Genomic DNA, 20,780 nt, shown 5'->3' on the forward strand with positions numbered 1-20,780 from the left:
GCCCGCTTGATGGGCACCCCATCCACCACCTTAAACATTCACTCCCTCCACCACCGAAACACAGTGGCAGCAGTATGTATCATATACAAGATGTACTGCAACAACGCACCACCTCCTTTGACAGCACCTTCCAAACCCACGACCTCTACCACCTAGAAGGACAAAGGCAGCAGATGCATGGGAACACCACCATCTGCAAGTAACCCCCCTAGCCACACACCATCCTGGCTTCACTGTCACAGGATCAAAATCCTAGAACTCCCTCCTTAACAGCACAATGGCTGTACCCACACCAGATGGACTGCAGTGGTTCAAGAAGGCAGCTCACCACCACCTTCTCAAGGACAATTAGAGATGGGCAATAAATGCCAGCCTAACCAGCGATGCCGCATCCCATGAAACAAATTTTTAAAAAATCATTGCAGGTTTCATATAAATCATATCCTATCGCTCTCCACAATATGTTCCACTTGTACCCTATGTTAATGTGGATTAGGAAAATGATTAGATAAAATCAATCACCCAAGCAGCATCTAATAGTATGTGATGTTTCTTTGTACCTTTCTACCTGGGCATGACAGAGAAGCAGTAGATGCAAAGGCTCAGCCTCCACAGGGAGACTGTGATTGAGGTATGCCTAAAATCTGCAAGAACAGTTTATGTGTTCAAGCCTTTAGAGTAGGGCTTGAACCCACAACCTCCTGACTCAGTGGTGAAAGAGCTGCAACTGGTTCTCCTTGCTCTGTGAAGGTAACAGGGGGACATTTTCAACTAATTGCATCTATCTATCTGGCTACTAAAATCTTCATAAAATTCTCCATCACGTGTTTATACACAATTGATGGGCAGAATCTTGTCCACTTAGTCTGTGCTGGAAGGGTGGGACCATTTTCAGGTCAGGAACTCGATTTCCTAATGGGTGAACTTTGCCGAGGCTCTCTCAGAGCAACAACATTAGCATCCAGCGTCCGGACTCCCTGACCAATTAGGGAAAGCAGGCAGATGACGCTTCAAATGAAGTAATTAAAGGCACCACAGCATGGGTTACATGGGCTCACAAATCACTTGGATCTTTCAGGCTGCAGCAATCACAGGACTGTAGAGGAGACCTGGAAAGGCTGCCACCCCCACTGCCCCCCGCAACCCCCACCACCCCATCCCACCCCCTGCCACCCTAGGTCTCTCACTCTTACCTGGAGGTCCTGCTGCAGGATCTGAGGAGCTGCAGTGAGATGACCTCTCCCAAGGACAGGAGGAAAAGGACAACTGCTCCAACCAAACAAGTGTAGATCGATGGCAGAGGAAGTCAGCAGCAGAACTGTGGTCCCACCAACCTGGAAACAGTGCATTAGGAAGATCTGGGAGGGTGTGGCAGGTGACTGGCATAACACTTTCAGGTGCCAATTCCCACACTCTGACTTGCCCATCATTCTCCTGCACAGCACTCCTCAGGTCAACAGAGCTTGCAGTTCCGCTCATTCCTCTCCCTGCAGGCACTTTAAATCCCCATTTGAGCAGCCAACATTCACACTTGCCCTCAGCCTATTGCCCTCTCACACCCATGCCTCACAGTGACCCTCTACAAATGGTGTTCTCCCTTGCAGGAGAAGAGAGCACAATACTTGGCAAGAGGCAGAGACCTGGGGTGGGGTGGGAGTCGCCCTGCAGTGACAGGCACCTTGATGGTCAGTGGCAATGCATGCCTACCAGCTCCACTGGGAAGGAGGTCTTGTTCCTGGGGGCTGCAGATGTCAGCAGCAACCTGCTGTGACAGCCTGAGTTTCCTGAGGGACTGGTGCTCAGACATATTGGGAGAGCTGATCCTCTGTCCGTAGATCCTTTGTTCGGGGTCACTGCTGCTTCCAGCTGAACTCGGTGTCCATCCCATCTGCCCTGTGGAAGGGCATGTGGTTGAGGAGAAGGTAGCTGGTGCTACTGTTGGTATTGCTCCTGCTGCTGTTGCTTCTGCTCTTGCCCCTCAGCAGAGGTGAAAGGTGCAGCTGCATAAGCTGGAAGCAGTGAAGTGCAGCAGAAGGTGAGTGAAGTGCTCGACAGGTGAAGTGCCTTCCAAGACGTTGGCAATGACCTGTCAAGCAGCGAAACACTCTCAGAGAGAAGAAGTGCCTTGAGCAGCAGTCTCGCAATGGCCATGGCTGGAACTACTTGTTCACAGCTTGTCATTTTCACTGGAATAGCTCTTCCCACAATGCACTCACCTCAATGACCCTGGTGAAGTCCAGACACAGCGTGGAGGCCGTACTCTGTTGGAAAAAATTGAATTCATGATTAAAAAGGCTCTTAACTGCCTTTTTAATCACCTCAATTGCTTTCCTGCCAGACCCACAGGGGTTCGCTACAGGACTTGGAAACTACCCCAGGAAAGCCAGAAAAGGGTGGGATGGCATTGGTATCCGGACCTGGGATCTCATTTTCCAGGACTTTCCCATTGTGCAAACATTAACATTGTGTAAATTAAAAAATGTATGGTTAATATGGTGCACCCACTGATCTGTGAGGCCCGCCAACATTTGCACTCCCAAAGTCTTTCAGAATGTTCCTCCTAAATAAATCCATATTCTTCTCATATTCAAAAAGAGGTTTCTAGCGATTGGGTCCCACTAATGGTTCAACATTGTACCCTGCTGTTATGTGAACGTTTTGTCCTTAAGTATAAGCAGAATATGGGCCCAGACAGGTGATTTGGTATATGTAAAATTTGGCCTGTGTACATTATCATTGCCATCATGGCAGTGTGTAATACAATTTACATAAAACCTTGTTATTCTTACCTGTTATGCCTCACTTCCTACAGCCTTGTAAATATTTATCTTCGTATTGCTATGGTTGCTTTCTCCAAAGCATGCTTGGAGCCCCTTCAAAAAGGTGCTGCCATTTCTCCACAGCTCAGACTTCTGTGTAAGAAAATTTGGGGGACGAGATGGCTTCACTTTATGGTCAGACAGCTATTTTACTGTGTTATATGGTGTGTTCCACAGCTGGATTGATTTTTAAAATTCTTTTGATTGGCTGGCTTATTAGCTGCTTGAAATGATAATCATTATCATAGATGTGTTATAATTGGGTTTTTCATATTCCCGCCACTGAAAGTATATTAATGAATAGCAAATAGTTATTGTAAGAGGGAAATAATATCCTTTAATAAATGAATATATCTTTGTTATATATTTATACTAAAAGCAGTTTATTTTTGCAGCCCTGTCATTTCAAGTGCCTTGGCAGCTGTGATGGAAAAATGGGATCTACCTGTTTTCACTTTGCCTTTTAATATAGCTGTTGGCTTGTTCATGGCTGCAACAGGACACTACAACCAGCATTTCCCTCAGGTTCTTATTGAACCTGTGACTTCATCACAAAATATTACATGGCCTGATCTCAGTGTTTCAATGGTAAGGAATATTATGTGTCATTTTATAGTCCTTAAGCATTGTTAAGATAGTAAGCATATTAAACTGGTAGAGGTAGAACATACGAACATACACACATACGAATTAGGAGCAGGAGTAGGCCACTCAGCGCATCGAGCCTGCTCCACCATTCAATAAGCTCATGGCTGAACTGATTACTCCATATTTCCACCTATCCCCGATAACCTTTCACCTTCTTGCTTATCAAGAATCTATCTACCTCTGCCTTAAAAATGTTCAAAGACTCTGCTTCCACTGCCTTTTGAGGAAGAGAATTCTAAAGACTCACAACCCTCTGAGAGAAAAAATTTCTCCTCATCTCTAAAAGACTTGCAGATTGGTAGGTAAATTGGCCATTATAAATTGCCCCTAGTATAGGTAGGTGGTAGGGAAATATAGGGACAGGTGGGGATGTGGTAGGAATATGGGATTAGTGTAGGATTAGTATAAATGGGTGGTTGATGGTCGGCACAGACTCGGTGGGCCGAAGGGCCTGTTTCAGTGCTGTATCTCTAAACTAAACTAAACTCTGTCTTAAATGGGCGACCCCTTATTTTTAAATAGTGACCCCTAGTTCTAGATTCTTCCACAAAGGGAAACATCCTTTCCACATCCACCCTGTCAAGACCCCTCAGGATCTTATATGTTTCAATCAAGTCGCCTCTTACTCTTTTAAATTCCAGCGGATACAAGCCTAGCCTGTCCAATCTTTCCTCATAAGACAGTCCACCCATTCCAGATATTAGTCTAGTAAACCTTCTCTGAACTGCATCCAACGCATTTACATCCTTCCTTAAATAAGGAGATCAATACTGTACACAGTACTCCAGATGTGATCTCACCAATGCCCTGCATAGCTGAAGCATAACCTCCCTACTTTTGTGTTCAATTCCTCTCGCGATAAACAATAACATTCTATTAGCTTTCCTAATTATGTGCTGTACCTGCATACTAACCTTTTGCAATTGATGTACTCGGACACCCAGATCCCTCTGCATCTCAGAGCTCTGCAATCTCTCATCATTTAGATAATACGCTTCTTTTTTATTCTTCCTGCCAAAGTGGACAATTTCCCACTTTCCCACATTATACTCCATTTGCCAGGTCTTTGCCCACTCACTTAACCTATCTATATCCCTTTGTACCCCACTTATGTCCTCTTCACAAGTTACTTCCTACCTAACTTTGTGTCATCAGCAAATTTAACAACTATACCTTTGGTCGCTTCATCTAAGTCATTTATATAAATTGTAAAAAGTTGAGCCCCAGCACAGATCCCTGTGGCACACCACTCATTAAATCTTGCCAACCAGAAATTGACCCATTTATGCCTACTTTTTGTTTCCTGTTAGCTAGCCAATCTTCTATCCATGCCAATATGTTACCCCCTACACCATGAGCTTTTATTTTCTGCAATAACCTTTGATGTGGTACCTTATCAAATGCCTTCTGGATATTTAAGTACAATACATCCACCAGTTCCCCTTTACCCAAAGCACATGTAACTCCCTCAAAGAACTCCAATAAATTGGTTAAACATGATTTCCCTTTCACAAAACCATGTCACTCTACTTGATTACCTTGAAATTTTCTAAGTGCCCTGTTCTAACATCTTTAATAACAGTTTCTAACATTTCCCTATGACAGATGTTAAGCTAACTGGCCTGAAGTTTCCTGCTATCTGTCTCCCTTTTTGAATAAAGGAGTTACATTCACTATTTTCCAATCTAATGGAACCTTCCCCAAATGTAGGGAATTTTGGAAAATTAAAACTAACGCATCAACAATCTCATTAGCCACTTCTTTTAATACCCTAGGATGAAGTCCATCAGGAACCGGGGACTTGTCAGCCCGCAGCTCCAACAATTTGTTCAGTACCACTTCCCTGGAATTAAATACACAGCAAAATATATCTATTCAAATCTAATGAATTTTGAATAAGCTTATATTCTCATTTGAATAGCAATTAATTTGCAATTATCATTATCTTTCTTTATATATGCAATCATATATTTTACGGAAGGATTTACACATCATGGACTGAATTTGACTAGCTCTCCGGCATCGGGTGTTGTGGCAGGGGAGTGGGGGGGGCCCAGAAAATTCTTCCGTGAGAGGCCCGCCATGACCCCGACACCGAGAAGGCCGCACCGCATTTTACCGGCAGTGGCGAGGCCTTGGTGCAGTTCATTTTAACATTGAAATGAATTTAAAAACATGCAAATAAACTTACCTGGTCCTGATGGCTGTCCCACGCCGATATTCCGCCCGCTGGCCGGAATTCCCGCGCTTTCAGATGTCCGCATGGACATCCGAGGCATGACACTGGTGAGGAGGGGAGAACAGTGAAATTCTCAGGGCAGAATGGGGGGGGGGGGGGTGGGAGCAGTGAAAACTGATTCAATTGGCTGAGGGGATGGTGGGAAGGGGTTGAAGGGCAAAGAGTGCAAAGTTCGGGGTTGAAAGGTCACGAACGGCAAAAATGGTTTATCGGGGTGAGAGGGAATAAGTACATTGTTTCATCATTGCGGGGGTGGAATAGGGGCTTTGATGTGTAATGAACTGATTTTATTCAAATTAAAAGTGATGGTGGCTTTAAAAATTCAAATAATCTCTCAGAGCTTGAAGCCCTTTAAAAATGGCGCTGGCGCCTGTGTGGCGGCACTAGACGCCATTGCTGGGGACGGAGCAGCCACCTCCTCTACGTCAGCGGGGGCAGCCATCCTGCCGCCTCCATTTAAATGAGCCCTCGCGTGAAATATCACGGGGGCTCAGCGTCGGCGGATCTGTACAGGCAGATTTGTGCGGCACGCTATTAAAATTCAGTTCCATGGGTTGGATTTTCTTCCACCGGGCGGCAAAAATGGTGGCCCGCACATCCACCATGCCGCCACGATCTTCCTCACAGCGACCCAGAATAATGAGATGGTCGGCCACCGCCCCTCCCCAACCCCCACAGTCATGTGGAGGGGGTAGGCTCACCAACACCGGCAATGGCGTCAGCTGCCTGTGCCCAGGTGTTGCCGCCATTTTTAAAGTGCAGCCAACCCTGCCGGGTCATTGAAATTTTTAAAGGGCTACTGTTCCCCCAATGTACTGCTGATAAATCTATCCCCCCATACCCCCACAATAACAATAAATTCAACATTGGCCCTCTTCCCCCCAAAACTCCTCAATCAACATCACAAAAACAGATTATCCGGTCATTATCACATTTCTGTTTGCGAGAGTTTGCTGTGTGCATACTGGCTGCCACGTCTCCTGCATTACAACAGTGGCTATACTTCAAAAAAGTACTTAATTGGTTGTAAAGTGCTTTGAGACATCCAGTGGTCATGAAAGGCACTATATTGTTACGACTGACTGCTCCAGTCAAAGCCGCCAATCAAAATATACAATTCTGATTGTGGTGGGAGAAACACACTGTTAATTCAATCCCATCTCTCCACAGATCACCTAACATATCATTTTAAACTTTCCAAATTAAAGTAAGACCCAGCCAAATTGTACCCTCTATTAACCCCCGAATGAGGCTAACCAAACCAGGTGTCTTTAAATCAAGAAATTAACTGTTTAATTAGAAAAACGAAATTCTTAAACACTATGAAGATATAAACAACATTTAAACTAGAAAAAATTAGATGTGAAACAGTCCAAGGTTGCTTGAAGTCCTCACAGCTGTCCGATGGAGAAAAAAGGTTCTTCAACAGTAGAACAGTCCGTAGTCTAATCCAGAAGTTGAAATTGTTGCTTTCCTTCTCCAGCGATGAATTTCTACAATTAACAGCTTGCATACACTTTTTAATGAATCAATTTGGCTTTAGAATTTTTGAGGAATAAAAGATTGTCACAGCCTAACTTCTCTTCCCTCAGTTTAAATTATCAAAGATCTCTGTTTTGGCTTGACGTTTTCGAATTTTGAGAGAGAATGATAAATAAACAGACTAAATTCTCTCTCTTCCTTCAGTTTAAATGGTCTGAGAGCTCCCCTTTCAGGTGCTAACACGCAGCTGTCTGTCTGTGTCCTCTGTTAGAACAGGCTGTTTGTACTTATAAGACAGTTCAAACTTAAATTGTAACAAATGTATCTCCCAATGCTCAGTCCATGTGGCTGTATCCAAGGCAATGAGAATGTACCCTTTGAATCGCAGTCTCAGAATGGCTGTATCCCGGGGCAACGAAAATGCATTCTTTGACTCAGCTTCTGGAGCCTGCTGCCTTAAAGCAGTACAGCTCCTTTTCCCAGCCTTAAAGGCACACAGCATTCTTCCTGCAAAAAAAACTACAGCATCATAACAATATAAATGCAAGTCTTTCTTTTTTTTCTCATAACCTGGATAACCACATGTACAGAAAGGGTCAGCAGCTTCAGATCTGCGTTTCAGAGCTGGAGACACAGCTGGCATCACTGTGATGCATCCTCAAAGTTGTGAGTTTCATGTTTCTGGATGAGGTCACCCCACAACTTAGGGGTTTACAGGCAGAGAGGCAATGGCTGACTGCCAGGCAATCAAAGAGGGCCAGGTAAGTAGTGTCGGAGCCTCGGAGTGCCTCTCACTCTCCAACCAGTATTTACTGGTGAGAGTGATGGCTCCTCTGGGGCGTGCAGCCAAAGCCAAGTCCACAGCACCATGTCTGGTTCAGCTGCATGGGGTGGGGGAACAGGGTGATGATGGGGAGGGGCTGCAAGAGGAAGATTCAGAAAGCAATAGTGATAGGGGATTCTATACTTAGGGGAACAGACAGGTTTTCTGTGGCCACAGGCATGAATTCCAGATGGTACATTTACTCCCTGGTGCCAGGGTCAAGGATGCCACTGCGTTGCTACAGAGCACACTGAGGGGGGGAGGGTGAGCAGCCAGCGGTTGTGGTCGATATCAGTACCAACAATAGAAAAAGGGATGAGGTCCTGCAGGCAGGTTTTACGGAGCTAGGAATGTAGCTAGCAAGCAGGTCCTCAGCGTTACTAATCTCTGGATTATTCCCGGTGCCAGGCACTAGTGAGTATAAAAAGAGGAGGTTAGAGCAGATGAATGCATTGCTGGAGAAATGGTGCAGGAGGGAGGGCTTTAGATTTTAGGGACATTGGGCCTAGTTCCTGGGGAGATGGGACCTGTACAAGCCGGACAAGTTGCACCTAACAGAGCCAGGACCAATGCCCTTGCAGGGTGGTTTGCTACTAATTGGAAGGGTTGAAACTAACTTGGCAGGAGTCCGGGAACCAGCAAGTAATAATAAAGGGGAAAAACAAGGTACACAAAGAATTGAGAGAGACATATAACACTTGAATAAGAAATAGTAAGGTATTAGGTGGACTTAGAGTAAGAGGGAATACAATAAGGACTAAATTAGGTTTACAGTGCATGGTATGTGATCACATGGAGTGTGGTAAATAAGGCTGGTGAGCTGCAGGTGCAGGTAGACAAGTGGGAGTATGATGTTGTGGCAATAATGGAGACCTGGCTCAAAAAAAGGCAGGGCTGGGTACTAAATATTCATAATACAAGGTGTTCAGGAAAGATAGGGAAGAAAAAAAAGGAGGAGGGTGGCAGTATTGATAAGAATAATATTACAGTTCTGGAGAGAGAATATGTTCTAGAGGGGTCAAGGACAGAATCTATTTTGTTAGAGCTAAGAAACAATAGAGGTGCCATTACAAAGCAGCCTCCAACTAATGGGGAATATAGAGGTACATTCCCAAACATAGGACAAATAAAGCCAGGGCTCCCTGGATGACAAAATAGAGAGTAAGATGAAGCAGAAAAAGAGCGCCTATGACAGATGTCAGGTTCATAATGCAAGTGGGAACTAGGCTGAATATAGAAAGTTCAGACAGGAAGTGAAAAAAGAAATAACAGCAGCAAAGAGAGTGTCTGAGAAGAGGCTGGAAGCCAACATAAAAGGGAATCAAATGTCTTCTATAGGCATATAAATAGTAAAGGCGAGGTAAAAGAAGGAGTAGGGCCAATTAGGGACCAAAAAGGGGATTTATACATGGAAACAGGGTGCTTGGCTGAGGTGCTAAATGAATACTTTGCATCTGTCTTTATCAAGGAAGAATATGCTGTCAAAGATGTAGAGAAAGAGAAGCTGGTTGAGAAACTGGATGGGCTAAAAATTGATAAAGAGGAGGTTTTAGAAAGGCTGGCTGCACTTAAAGTTGATAAGTCACCAGGACCAGATTGGATGCGACGCATCCAAGGATACTGAGGGAAGTTAGGGTGAAAATTGCAGAGGCACCAGCCATAATCTTCCAATCCTCTTTAGATACAGGTTTGGTGCCAAAGGACTGGAGAATTGCAAATGTTACACTCATGTTCAAAAAAGGGTGTAAGGATAAATCCAGCAATTACAGGCCAGTCGGTTTAACCTCATTGGTGGGAAAGCTTTTAAAAACGATAATGCAGGAGAAAATTAACAGTCACTTGGACAAATATGGATTAATTAAGGAAAGCCAGCATGGATTTGAAAAGGACAGATCACGTTCAACTCATTTGATTGAGTTTTTGAATGAGGTAACAGAGAGGGTTGATGAGATAAATGGAGTTAATGTGGTGTACATCAACTTCCAAAAGACATTTAATAAAGTGCCACACAATAGGCTTGTCAGCAAAGCTGAAGCTCACAGAATAAAAGGGACAGTGGCAGCATGGATATGAAGTTGGCTGAGTGACAGGAAATAGGGAGTAGAGGTGAATAGTTGTTTACCATACTGGAGGAAGTTATATAGTGGGGTTCCCCAGCAGTCGGTATTAGGACCACTGCTTTTCTTGATCCATATTAATGACCTAGACTTGGGTGTGCAGGGCACAATTTTGAAATTTTGAATGTGGCAGATGAAATTTAATACAGAGAAGTGTGAAGTGATACATTTTGGGAGAAAGAATGAGCAGAAACAATATAAAATAAAGGATACAATTCTAAAGGAGTTGCAGGAGCAGAGGGACCTGGGGGTATATGTGCACAAATTGTTGAAAGTGGCAGGGTCAGTTGAGAAGCTGGTAAAGAAGGCATACGGGATCTTGGGCTTTATAAGTAGAGACATAGAGTACAAAAGAAAGGAATATATAGTGAATCTTTACAAAACACTAGTTCAGCCTCAACTGGTGTACTATGACCAATTCTGCAACCTCGCTAAAGCCTTCACATCCTTCCTAAGTACACTTTAGAAGGATGTGAAGGCTTTAGCAAGATTGCAGAAAGGATTTACGAGAATGGTTCCAGGGATGAGAAACTTCAGTTATGTGGATAGATGTGGATATGATGAACTTTAAATAGCTGCATTGGTGCAAACATGAGCTATGCACAGAATTTTCCATTGTTGGTCATCAGTTTTGCCTTGATTGTCTATTTCACCAACAACTTACTAAAACAATGTTCACATTCCTTAAAAATCACTTAATGTCTCTTTGTTTCATTTTTATTCAGCTTCTGAGAGCTATCCCAGTGGGTGTTGGGCAGGTGTATGGCTGTGACAATCCCTGGACTGGTGGTATTTTCCTTGTTGCATTAGTTATCTCATCTCCAGTTATATGTCTGCATGCTGCAATTGGATCCTGTGTGGGTATAATGGCAGGTATGATTATATCACTGCTGCCTGAGATGAAAGTCTGCAAGAGGTCTGTTTTAAATGTTTCTTTTTATTCTTTATTGGGCAAGAACAGCATTTGTTCCTAACAACTGTAGATTGTTAGACCACTTCAGAGGGGAGTTGGGAGCTTGACAGTTTTTCAGGCACAAAACGGGCACCTAAACATCCAACAAGACAAGTGGTGTGTGCGTGCTCATTGCTTGCCAAAAGTGTATCATACTATATTGGATCAGGCTACCCCAGAGACATCCTGAGTGCTTGCCAGAAGTATGTAAAACAATTAGTGAAATATTTAAGTAAGCATTTTCCACTTGTGGTAGGACCCATTTGAGATATTGGTCCCACAGCCTGACTCACCCTGTGATAAACTCACTGAGCATCTCATAGTGCGAACAGGCAGGAAGGGCCTTACAGCAGTGCAATTTAAAGGGCGCATTCACTACATAGATGTTTGTCCAGTTAGATTGTTGGTTAATGTTTGGGAGGTTTTTGGCCTACTTTCTGACATGAAATTGCATCCTACTATTTGTTTCACTTGTTCATTGTGTAAAATTGAAAATTCAAAGTCAGTTAGTTTTTGGTGTTGTAAACTAATAATTATACATTAGATATACTTGTACTGAAACAGGATCAAAGTAACTAGCAACCTGTAAGGGGCCAAGCATTACATATTTTACTCTGTTTACAAATTTACCTTACAGGATTATCCCTGGCTTCACCATTCCAGAAAATTTATGATGGATTATGGAGCTACAACTGTGTTCTGGCCTGTAGTGCAGTGGGAGGAATGTTCTATGCCCTGACATGGCAGACTCACATCTTGGCAATAACATGCTGTAAGTAGAAAAAAATCTTTGTTGGCACCATATGAATATTTGTTGTCACAGTCTATTAAAATTGTTTCACTGCAAAATAAAGATTAAATACAAGTAAAGGGAAAAATAGCCCTTGCAAATAACCACATCACTCTTCCAGGCAATTTTTCATAACACATTTGATCACCATTTTCCACCCTTTCTCTTTCATGACCACCTCTGTGGTAAAGTACAGTTATGGTATCACTCCTACCTGACACAAACCTACACATAAAATCATAAGAAATAGGAGCAGGAGTTGGCCATTCAGCCCCTTGAGCCTGCTCCACAATTTAATAACAGCATAGCTTATCTGATTGTGGCCTTAACTCCACTTTTCTGCCTGTCCCTGTAACCCTTGACTCTCTTGTCAATCAAAAATGTGTCTTACTCAGCCTTGAATTTATTCAATGACTCTGCCTCCACTGATCTCTGGGGTAGAGAATTCCAAAGATTAACGACCCTCTGAGAGAAGAAGTTCCTCGTCATCTCCAGCAAATAGGAGACCCCTTATTTTGAAACAGTGCCCACTAGTTCTCTCAGCATCTACCCTGTCCAGCCCCATAAAGGTCTTACATGTTTCAATAAGATCACATCTCATTCTTCTAAACTCCAATGAGTATAGGACCAACCTGCTCAACCTTTTCTCATAAGACAGCCCCTTCATCCCAGGAATCAGCCTTGTGAACATCCTCGGAACTGCTTTCAATGCAAGTATATCCCTCCTTAAGTAAGGAGAGCAAAACTGTACACAGTACTCTAGGTGCGGTCTCACCAATGCCTTGTACAGTTGTAGCAAGACTTCTCAACTTTTATACTCCATTCCCCTTACAATAAATACCAACATTCCATTCGCCTTCCTAATTACCTGCTGTTCTTGATGCTAACTTTTTGTGATTAATGTATGAGGACAGAGCATACTGTAGTCTCTCTCAATTTAAATAATATTCTGCTTTTCTATTCTTCCCACCAAAATGGACAACCTCACATTTTCCCACATGATACTCTATCTGCCAAATTTTTGCCCACTCACTTAACCTATCCATATCTCTTTGCAGGCACCTAGTGCCCTCCTCACAACTTGCCTTCCTATATATTTTTGTATCGTCCGCAAATTTGACTGAAATTTGGTCCCTTCATCCAAGTTATTAACATAGATTATAAACAGTTGAGGGCCCAACACAGATTCCTGTGGTACTCCACTAATTAGTTTGCCAACCTGAAAATGCCCCATTTATCCCAACTCTCTGTTTCCTGTTAGTTAGCAAATCCTCTATCCATGCCGATATATTACCCACAACACCATGACTCTTATATAAAAGCAAAATACTGCGGTTGCTGGAAATCTGAAATAAAAACAAGAAATGCTGGAACCACTCAGCAGGTCTGGCAGCATCTGTGGAAAGAGAAGTAGAGTTAACGTTTCGGGTCAGTGACCCTTCTTCGGAACTGACAAATATTAAAAATGTCACAGGTTATAAGCAAGTGAGGTGGGGTTGGGGCAAGCGATAACAAAGGAGAAGGTGTAGATTGGACAAGGCCACATAGCTGACTCAAAGGTCAAGTGGAGAGTATTCCATCACAATTCTGACTTGTGCCTTGTAGATGGTGGACAGGCTTTGGGGAGATAGGAGGTGAGTTACACGTCGCTGAATTCCCAGCCTCTGACCTGTTCTTGTAGCCACAGCTATGTGGCTGTTGGTGTTCAGTTTCCGGTCAATAGTGACCCCCAGGATGTTGATAGTAGGGAATTCAGTGATGGTAATGCCATTGAACATCAAGGGGAGATGGTTAGATTCTCTCTTGTTTGAGAAGGTCATTACCTAGCACTTGTGTGGCACAAATATTACTTGCCACTTATCAGCCCAAGCCTGAATGTTGTCCAGGTCTTGCTGCATATGGACATGGGCTGCTTCAGTATCTGAGGAGTAACGAATGATGCTGAACATGGTACAATCATCAGCGAACATCCCCACTTCTGACCTTATGATGGAGGGAAGATCATTGATGAAGCAGCTGAAGATGGTTAGGCCTAGGACAATACCCTGAGGAGCTCCTGCAGTGATGTCCTGGAGCTGAGATGATTGACCTCCAACAATGACTTCCACAGTGCCAGGTATGACTCCAACCAGCGGAGAGTTTTCCCCCTGATTCCCATTGACCTCAGTTTTGCTAGGGTTCCTTGATGTCATTCTCATTCAAATGCTGCCTTGATGTCAAGGACAATCACGCTCACCTCACCTCTTGAGTTCAGCTCTTTTGTCCATGTTTGGACCAAGGCTGAAATGAGGTCAGGAGCTGAGTGGCCCTGGCGGAACCCAAACTGAGCGTCACTGAGCAGGTTATTGCTAAACAAGTTCCACTTGATAGCTCAGTCGACGGCCCCTTCCATCACTTTGCTGATGTCGGGAGTAGACTGATAGGGCGATAATTGATCGGGTTGGATTTGTCCTGCTTTTTGTGCACAGGATATACCTGGGCAATTTTCCGCATTGCCGGGTAGATGCCAGTGTTGTAGCTGTACTGGAACAGCTTGGCTAGGGGTGCGGCAAGTTCTGGAGCACAAGTCTTCAGTACTATTGCCAGAATGTTGTCAAGGACCATGGCCTTTGCTGTATCCAGTGTCTTCAGCCATTTCTTGATATCACGCGGAGTGAATCAGATCAGCTGAAGACTGGCATCTGTGATGCTGGGAACTTCAGGAGGAGGCTGAGATGGATCATCCACTCGGCATTTCTGACTGAAGACGGATGCGACTGCTTCAGGCTTTTTCTTTTGCACTGATGTGCGGGGATCCCCCTTTGTTGAGGATGGGGGATATATGTGGAGCCGCCTCCTCCTGTCAGTTTTTTAATTGTCCACCACCATTCATGACTCTGTATGTGGCAGGACCGCAGAGCTTAGATCTGATCTGTTGGTTGTGGGATTGCTTAGCTCTGTCTATTGCATGCTGCTTCCGCTGTTTGGCATGCAAGTAGTCCTGTGTTGTAGCTTCACCAGGCTAACCCCTCATTTTGAGGTATGCCAGGTGCTGCTCCTGGCATGCACTCCTACACTCTTCATTGAACCAGGGTTGGTCCCCAGGCTTGATGGTAATGGTAGAACGGGAGATATGCCAGGCCATGAGGTTACAGATTGTGGTTGAATACAGTTCTGCTGCTGCTGATGGCCCACAGCGCCTCATGGACGCCCAGTTTTAAGTTGCTAGATCCATCCCATTCAAAATCTATCCCACTTAGCACGGTGGTAGTGCCACACAACACGTCGGTGGGTCCCCTCAATATGATCTGGCTCTCAATGAGGGTTGCCAGCCTCTTGATGGAGGGAGCCATCTGTTCACATGCCAGAGATGTAGCAGCACTCATACCTAGGCCATAAACTCTGGAATTCCTTCCCTACACCTCTCTACCTACTACCTCTCTCTCCTCCTTTAAGACACTCCTTAAAGCCTAGCTCTTTGACCAAGCTTTTGGTCATCTATCCTAATGTCTGCTTATGTGGCTCAGTTTTTTTTATTCATTCATAGGATGTGGACATCGGTGGCCAGGCCACCATTTATTGCCCATTCCTAATTGCCCTTGAGAAGGTGGTGGTGAGCTGACTTCTTGAACCGCTGCAGTCCATGTGAGGTAGGTACACCCACAGTGTTGTTAGGAAGGGAGTTCCAGGATTTTGACCCAGTGACAGTGAAGGAAAGGCGATATAGTTCCAAATCAGGATGGTGTCTGACTTGGAGGGGAACATGCAGGTAGTGGTGTTCCCATGCATTTGCTGCCCTTGTCCTTCTAGTTGGTAGAGGTCGCGGGTTTGGAAGGTGCTGTCGAAGGAGCCTTGGTCCGTTGCTGCAGTGCATCTTGTAAATGGTATACACTGCTGCCACTGCGCGTCGGTGGTGGAGGGAGTGAATATTTGTAGATGGGGTGCCAATCAAGAGGGCTGCTTTGTCCTGGATGATGTTGAGCTTCTTGAGTGTTGTTGGAACTGCACCCATCCAGGCAAGTGGAGAGTATTCCATTACACTCCTGACTTGTGCCTTGTAGATGGTGGACAGGCTTTGGGGAGTCAGGAGGTGAGTTACTCGCCGTAGGATTCCTAGCCTCTGACCTGCTCTTGTAGCCACGGTATTTATATGGCTACTCCAGTTCAGTTCCTGGTCAATGGTAGCCCCTAGGATGTTGATAGTGGGAGATTCAGCGATGTTAATGCCATAGGGAAGATGGTTAGATTCTCTCTTGTTGGAGATGGTCATTGCCTGGCAATTGTGTGGCGTGAATATTACTTGCCACTTATTAGCCCAAGCCAGGATATTGTCCAGGTCTTGCTGCATTTGTTCACGGACTGCTTCAGTATCTGAGGAGTCACGAATGGTGCTGAACATTGTGCAATCATCAGCGAACATCCCTACTTCTGACCTTATGATTGAAGGAAGGTCATTGATGAAGCAGCTGAGGATGGTTGGGCCTAGGACACTACCCTGAGGAACTCCTGCAGTGACGTCCTGGAGTCCTGGAGCTCAGATGATTGACCTCCAACAACCATCTTCCTTTGCGCTAGGTATGACTCCAGCCAGCGGAGGGTTTTCCCCCTGATTCCCATTGACCTCAGTTTTGCTAGGGCTCCTTGATGCCATACTCAGTCAAATGCTGCCTTGATGTCAAGGGCACTCTCACCTCACCTCTTGAGTTCAGCTCTTTTGTCCATGTTTGAACCAAGGCTGTAATGAGGTCAGGAGCTGAGTGGTCCTGGCAGAACCAAAACTGAGCGTCACTGAGCAGGTTATTGCGAAGCAAGTGCCGCTTGATGGCACTGTTGATGACACCTTCCATCACTTTACTGATGATTGAGAGTAGGCTGATGGGGCAGTAATTGGCTGGGTTGGACTTGTCCTGCTTTTTGTGTACAGGACATACCTGGGCAATTTTCCACATTGCAAGGTAGATGCAAGTGTTGTAGCTGTACTGGAACAGCTTGGCTAGGGGGCGCGGCAAGTTCTGGAGCACAGGTCTTCAGTACTATTGCCGGAATATTGTCAGGGCTCATAGCTTTTGCAGTATCCAGTGCCTTCAGTCGTTTCTTGATATTACGTGGAGTGAATCGAATTGGCAGAAGTCTGGCATCTGTGATGCTGGGGACTTCAGGAGGAGGCCGAGATGGATCATCAACTTGGCAGTTCTGGCTGAAGATTGTTGCAAATGCTTCAGCCTTATCTTTCGCACTGATGTGCTGGGCTCCCCCATCATTGAGGATGGGGATATTTGTGGAGCCACCTCCTCCAGTTAGTTTTTTAAGTGTCCACCACCGTTCACGGCTGGTTGTGGCAGGACTGCAGAGTTTAGATCTCATCCGTTGGTTATGGGATCGCTTAGCTCTGTCTATCGCATGCTGTTTACGCAGTTTCGCATGCAAGTAGTCCTCTGTTGTAGCTTCACCAGGTTGACACTTCATTTTGAGGTATGTCTGATGCTGCTCCTGGCATGCCCTCCGGCACTCTTCATTGAACCAGGGTTGATGGTAATGGTAGATTTGGGGACATGCCGGGCCATGAGGTCATAGATTGTGGTTGAGTACAATTCGGCTGCTGCTGATGGCCCACAGCACCTCATGGATGCCCAGTTTTGCATTGCTAGATCTGTTCGAAATCTATCCCATTTAGCACGGTGATAGTGCCACACAACATGATGGACAGTATTCTCAATGTGAAGGCGGGATTTCATCTTCACAAGGACTGTGTGGTGGTCACGCCTACCAATACTGTCATGGACAGATGCATCTGCGGGATTGGTGAGGACGAGGTCAAGTATGTTTTCCCCTCTTGTTGGTTCCCTCACCACCTGCTGCAGACCCAGTCTAGTAGGTATACTCAGCCAGCTTGATCAGTAGTGGTGCTACCGAGCCACTTTTGTTGATAGACTTTGAAGTCCCCCATCCAGATTACATTCTGCGCCCTTGTTCAACATGGAGGAGTACTGATTCATCAGCTGAGGGAGGGCGGTAGGTTGTAATCAGCGGGAGGTCTCCTTGCCTATGTTTGACCTGATGCCATGAGACTTCATGGGGTCCAAAGTCGATGTTGAGGACTCCCAGGGCAACTCCCTCCCGACTGTATACCACTATACCACTGTGCCCACCACCTCTGCTGAGTCTGTCCTGCCAGTGGGACAGGACATACCCGGGGATAGTGATGGCAGTGTCTGGGACAGTGTCGACAGTGTCATATTTTGTTTTATAATGCGCCTGTGAAATGCCTTGGGATGCTTTATTACGTTAAGGTGCTATATAGATACAAGTTGTTTTTATCTTCAAATATGAGCTAATCTTTCCATCCCAGACCTGCTCCATCACCAGGACTATCCATCTTCTTCCATTTCCAGAGGATTACAAACCTACCTCACTTCTTCAGTGCTGAAATATGATTTCATGTTTTTATTCCTTTACTCACCTTTTTGACTACTAAGTGGACATATTTCATAAACTCCCAAGTGATTCAGAACTCTGTGGCCCAAGTCCTTTCACATACAAAGTCTTGCATACACAACACCCATCTTTGCCGAGCTCCACTGGTTCCTTTCATACCAGTGAATCAGCTTGAAGATCCCCATCTTTGTCTTCATATTCCTCCAAAGCTTTCCCTAACCATGTTTGGGAACTTTTTTCGAGAAGTACGTCACCATTCAAATCTTTTATTCCTTTGACTGTGAATTACTACTTAACTCTCAACTGTTGCTCCACCATTAGAAACGTATGTTTCAGACAGTGTGTCCCTGCTTCCATGCTTTCAAAAGCTCTTCAAAATCTATCTCGCAGTTATGTTTTTGGTTAACCCCATCCTGACCCTTAAATTTCCTTTTCTTTAGAGGAAACAATCACAATATGTTTTCAACCTGAAGATTAATGGGCAGTAGATAAAGAATTGTTGTAATTTACTTATATAAAAAACTAGCCAATGTTTCTCATGATTAGTAAGCACAATATTTTTCTATCCTCTCCGATAGCAATTTTCTGCGCATACTTAGGAGAAGCACTCATGAACATAATGTCTGCGGTAAGTCACCAGTATTAATTGTCAAAACTTAGATGCATTTACCTTGAAAATGAAAATACTGTGTTGCATTAACCTAGTCTGGAATTAAGCACAATTTTACAAAATGGACAGGTTTTGGTTACAGAAAACAGAGGAAGAACAAACTTGCATTTATATAGTGCCTTTTATAACCTAAGATTCTCAAAGCGCTTCACAGCCAATGAAGCACTTTTGAAATTTAGGGGGAGTTTTCACCAACTCAAAACCCATCCACTCGCACAGAGTTAAAATCGGCCCTTAGTTACTGTTGTAATGTCGGAAACACAGCTATCAATTGGCATACAGCAAGAACCCACAAATAGGAGTGCGATAATTGATCAGATAATCTCTTTTAGTGGTGTTGATGAAGGAATACATATTGGCCAGACAACCAGGAAAATGTCCTTGCTCTTCTTTGAAGTGTGCCATGAGATCTTTTACAGAGGCATTTTGGTTTAACATCTCATCTAAAAGGTGTCACCTCAGACAATGTATTACTCCCTCGGTACTATACTGAAGTACCTGCCTACATTATGCACTCAAGTCTCTGGAGTGGGACATGAACCCACAATCTTCTGACTCAAGTGAAAGTGCTACCACTATGACAAGAGCAATGAATTCAATTATTTTCTCTTTTGTTTGTTAATTTTTTCATTCACTTCAACACTGAACAAGTTTCAGAGCTTTTTTAAAAATACAATTGATTGCTACTGAAATAGGATCATCTATGTCTTTATAAATAGATGAATTGCTTGCTCTTCAACCCTGATAGTATATTAATGTACCATGCATATGCAGTTCAATTATTATCCTGTTCAAGATGGTTATGTTAGAATGTGTGAAATGAGTATACCAGCCAAGGGAATAATTTCCTCTTGTAGTGTACTGGTTAAATGTGCTCTATTTGAATGCAGTCATTAATCCATTTAAAATAAACAGGTTAATGATTTTGTTGAAATAGTGCAACAAGGAATATTATACAACCGTGTTAACTAATGTGTTGGCAGAGGAAGCTATACTCACAGAAAAACAAATATAACAGGTCCAAAAGACGGGCCAGATCTTGTGCTTATCCCGATGGCGGGTTCCGTGACATGGGGGTTGGAGAAGCAGAGCAGCAGCAGCCGCCATGGAACCTGGCGACAGGATTGCCAGACCTTATCTTCTCAGGGGCGGGTAAGCTCTGTGGCGGCACCTCTGCAGCTCTGCCACAGGACCCTAGTTTAAATATGTTAAATACCTCTTTGCATACATCTCAATGTAATGCTCCTCGATCTTCCCATCCGTTCCCTAACTTGAGCTCAACTTTCTCGTCCACGAGAGGCTGGCACCACTGAGGCAGGGAAGGGGTCACCCCTGCATTATTTTATGGAAAGGGGGGAAGGGATCAACTCTGCATTTTGTGTATGGATAAGAAGGATGAAGGGGTCAACTCTGCATTATCTGTATGGATAACGGGGGGAAGGGGTCAACTCTGCATTTTGTGTATGGATAACGGGGGGATTGGTCAACTCTGCATTATTTTATGGAGTGAGGAGAATGGGGGCAACTCTGAATTTTGCTTGCAAGGCTGGCAGCCTTTTAAAAATGGTGTTAGCATCAGCTTATGCATCAGGTGATGCCATTCACGGTATTGTCGATACCGCCCCCGCCACGTGATTGATGGGGGGGCAGCCACCATCAGTTATGTTAAGTGGCCACCCACTGTGGAATTGCAGCAGCATGGCCATGTGAGTCACATGTGGGGAGGCCACCATTTTCTGCACCCGCCGCTGCTCCCGGCGGTGGGACAACAAGATCTGGTCCAAAATCACTATTTGTAATTGCTGTGGCATCCCAATTAAAGTAAA

General features: G+C 44.5%; 1 protein-coding gene across 4 annotated transcripts in view; it reads left to right on the forward strand.

Moving 5' to 3' along the window:
• LOC137370309 (urea transporter 2-like) overlaps positions 1-20,780 on the forward strand; it is a 118,424-nt gene that overhangs the window by 74,644 nt on the left and 23,000 nt on the right. For all 4 annotated transcript variants that reach the window (XM_068032691.1, XM_068032695.1, XM_068032696.1 and 1 more), the window contains exons 6-9: positions 3,215-3,407; positions 10,854-11,001; positions 11,718-11,852; positions 18,863-18,912. In XM_068032691.1, the coding sequence (XP_067888792.1) occupies positions 3,215-3,407; positions 10,854-11,001; positions 11,718-11,852; positions 18,863-18,912 (526 nt within the window). The remainder of the gene's footprint in view (positions 1-3,214; positions 3,408-10,853; positions 11,002-11,717; positions 11,853-18,862; positions 18,913-20,780) is intronic.

The sequence above is a fragment of the Heterodontus francisci genome, chromosome 1 (assembly GCF_036365525.1).
Source record: "Heterodontus francisci isolate sHetFra1 chromosome 1, sHetFra1.hap1, whole genome shotgun sequence".
In the NCBI taxonomy this organism is placed as follows: domain Eukaryota; kingdom Metazoa; phylum Chordata; class Chondrichthyes; order Heterodontiformes; family Heterodontidae; genus Heterodontus; species Heterodontus francisci.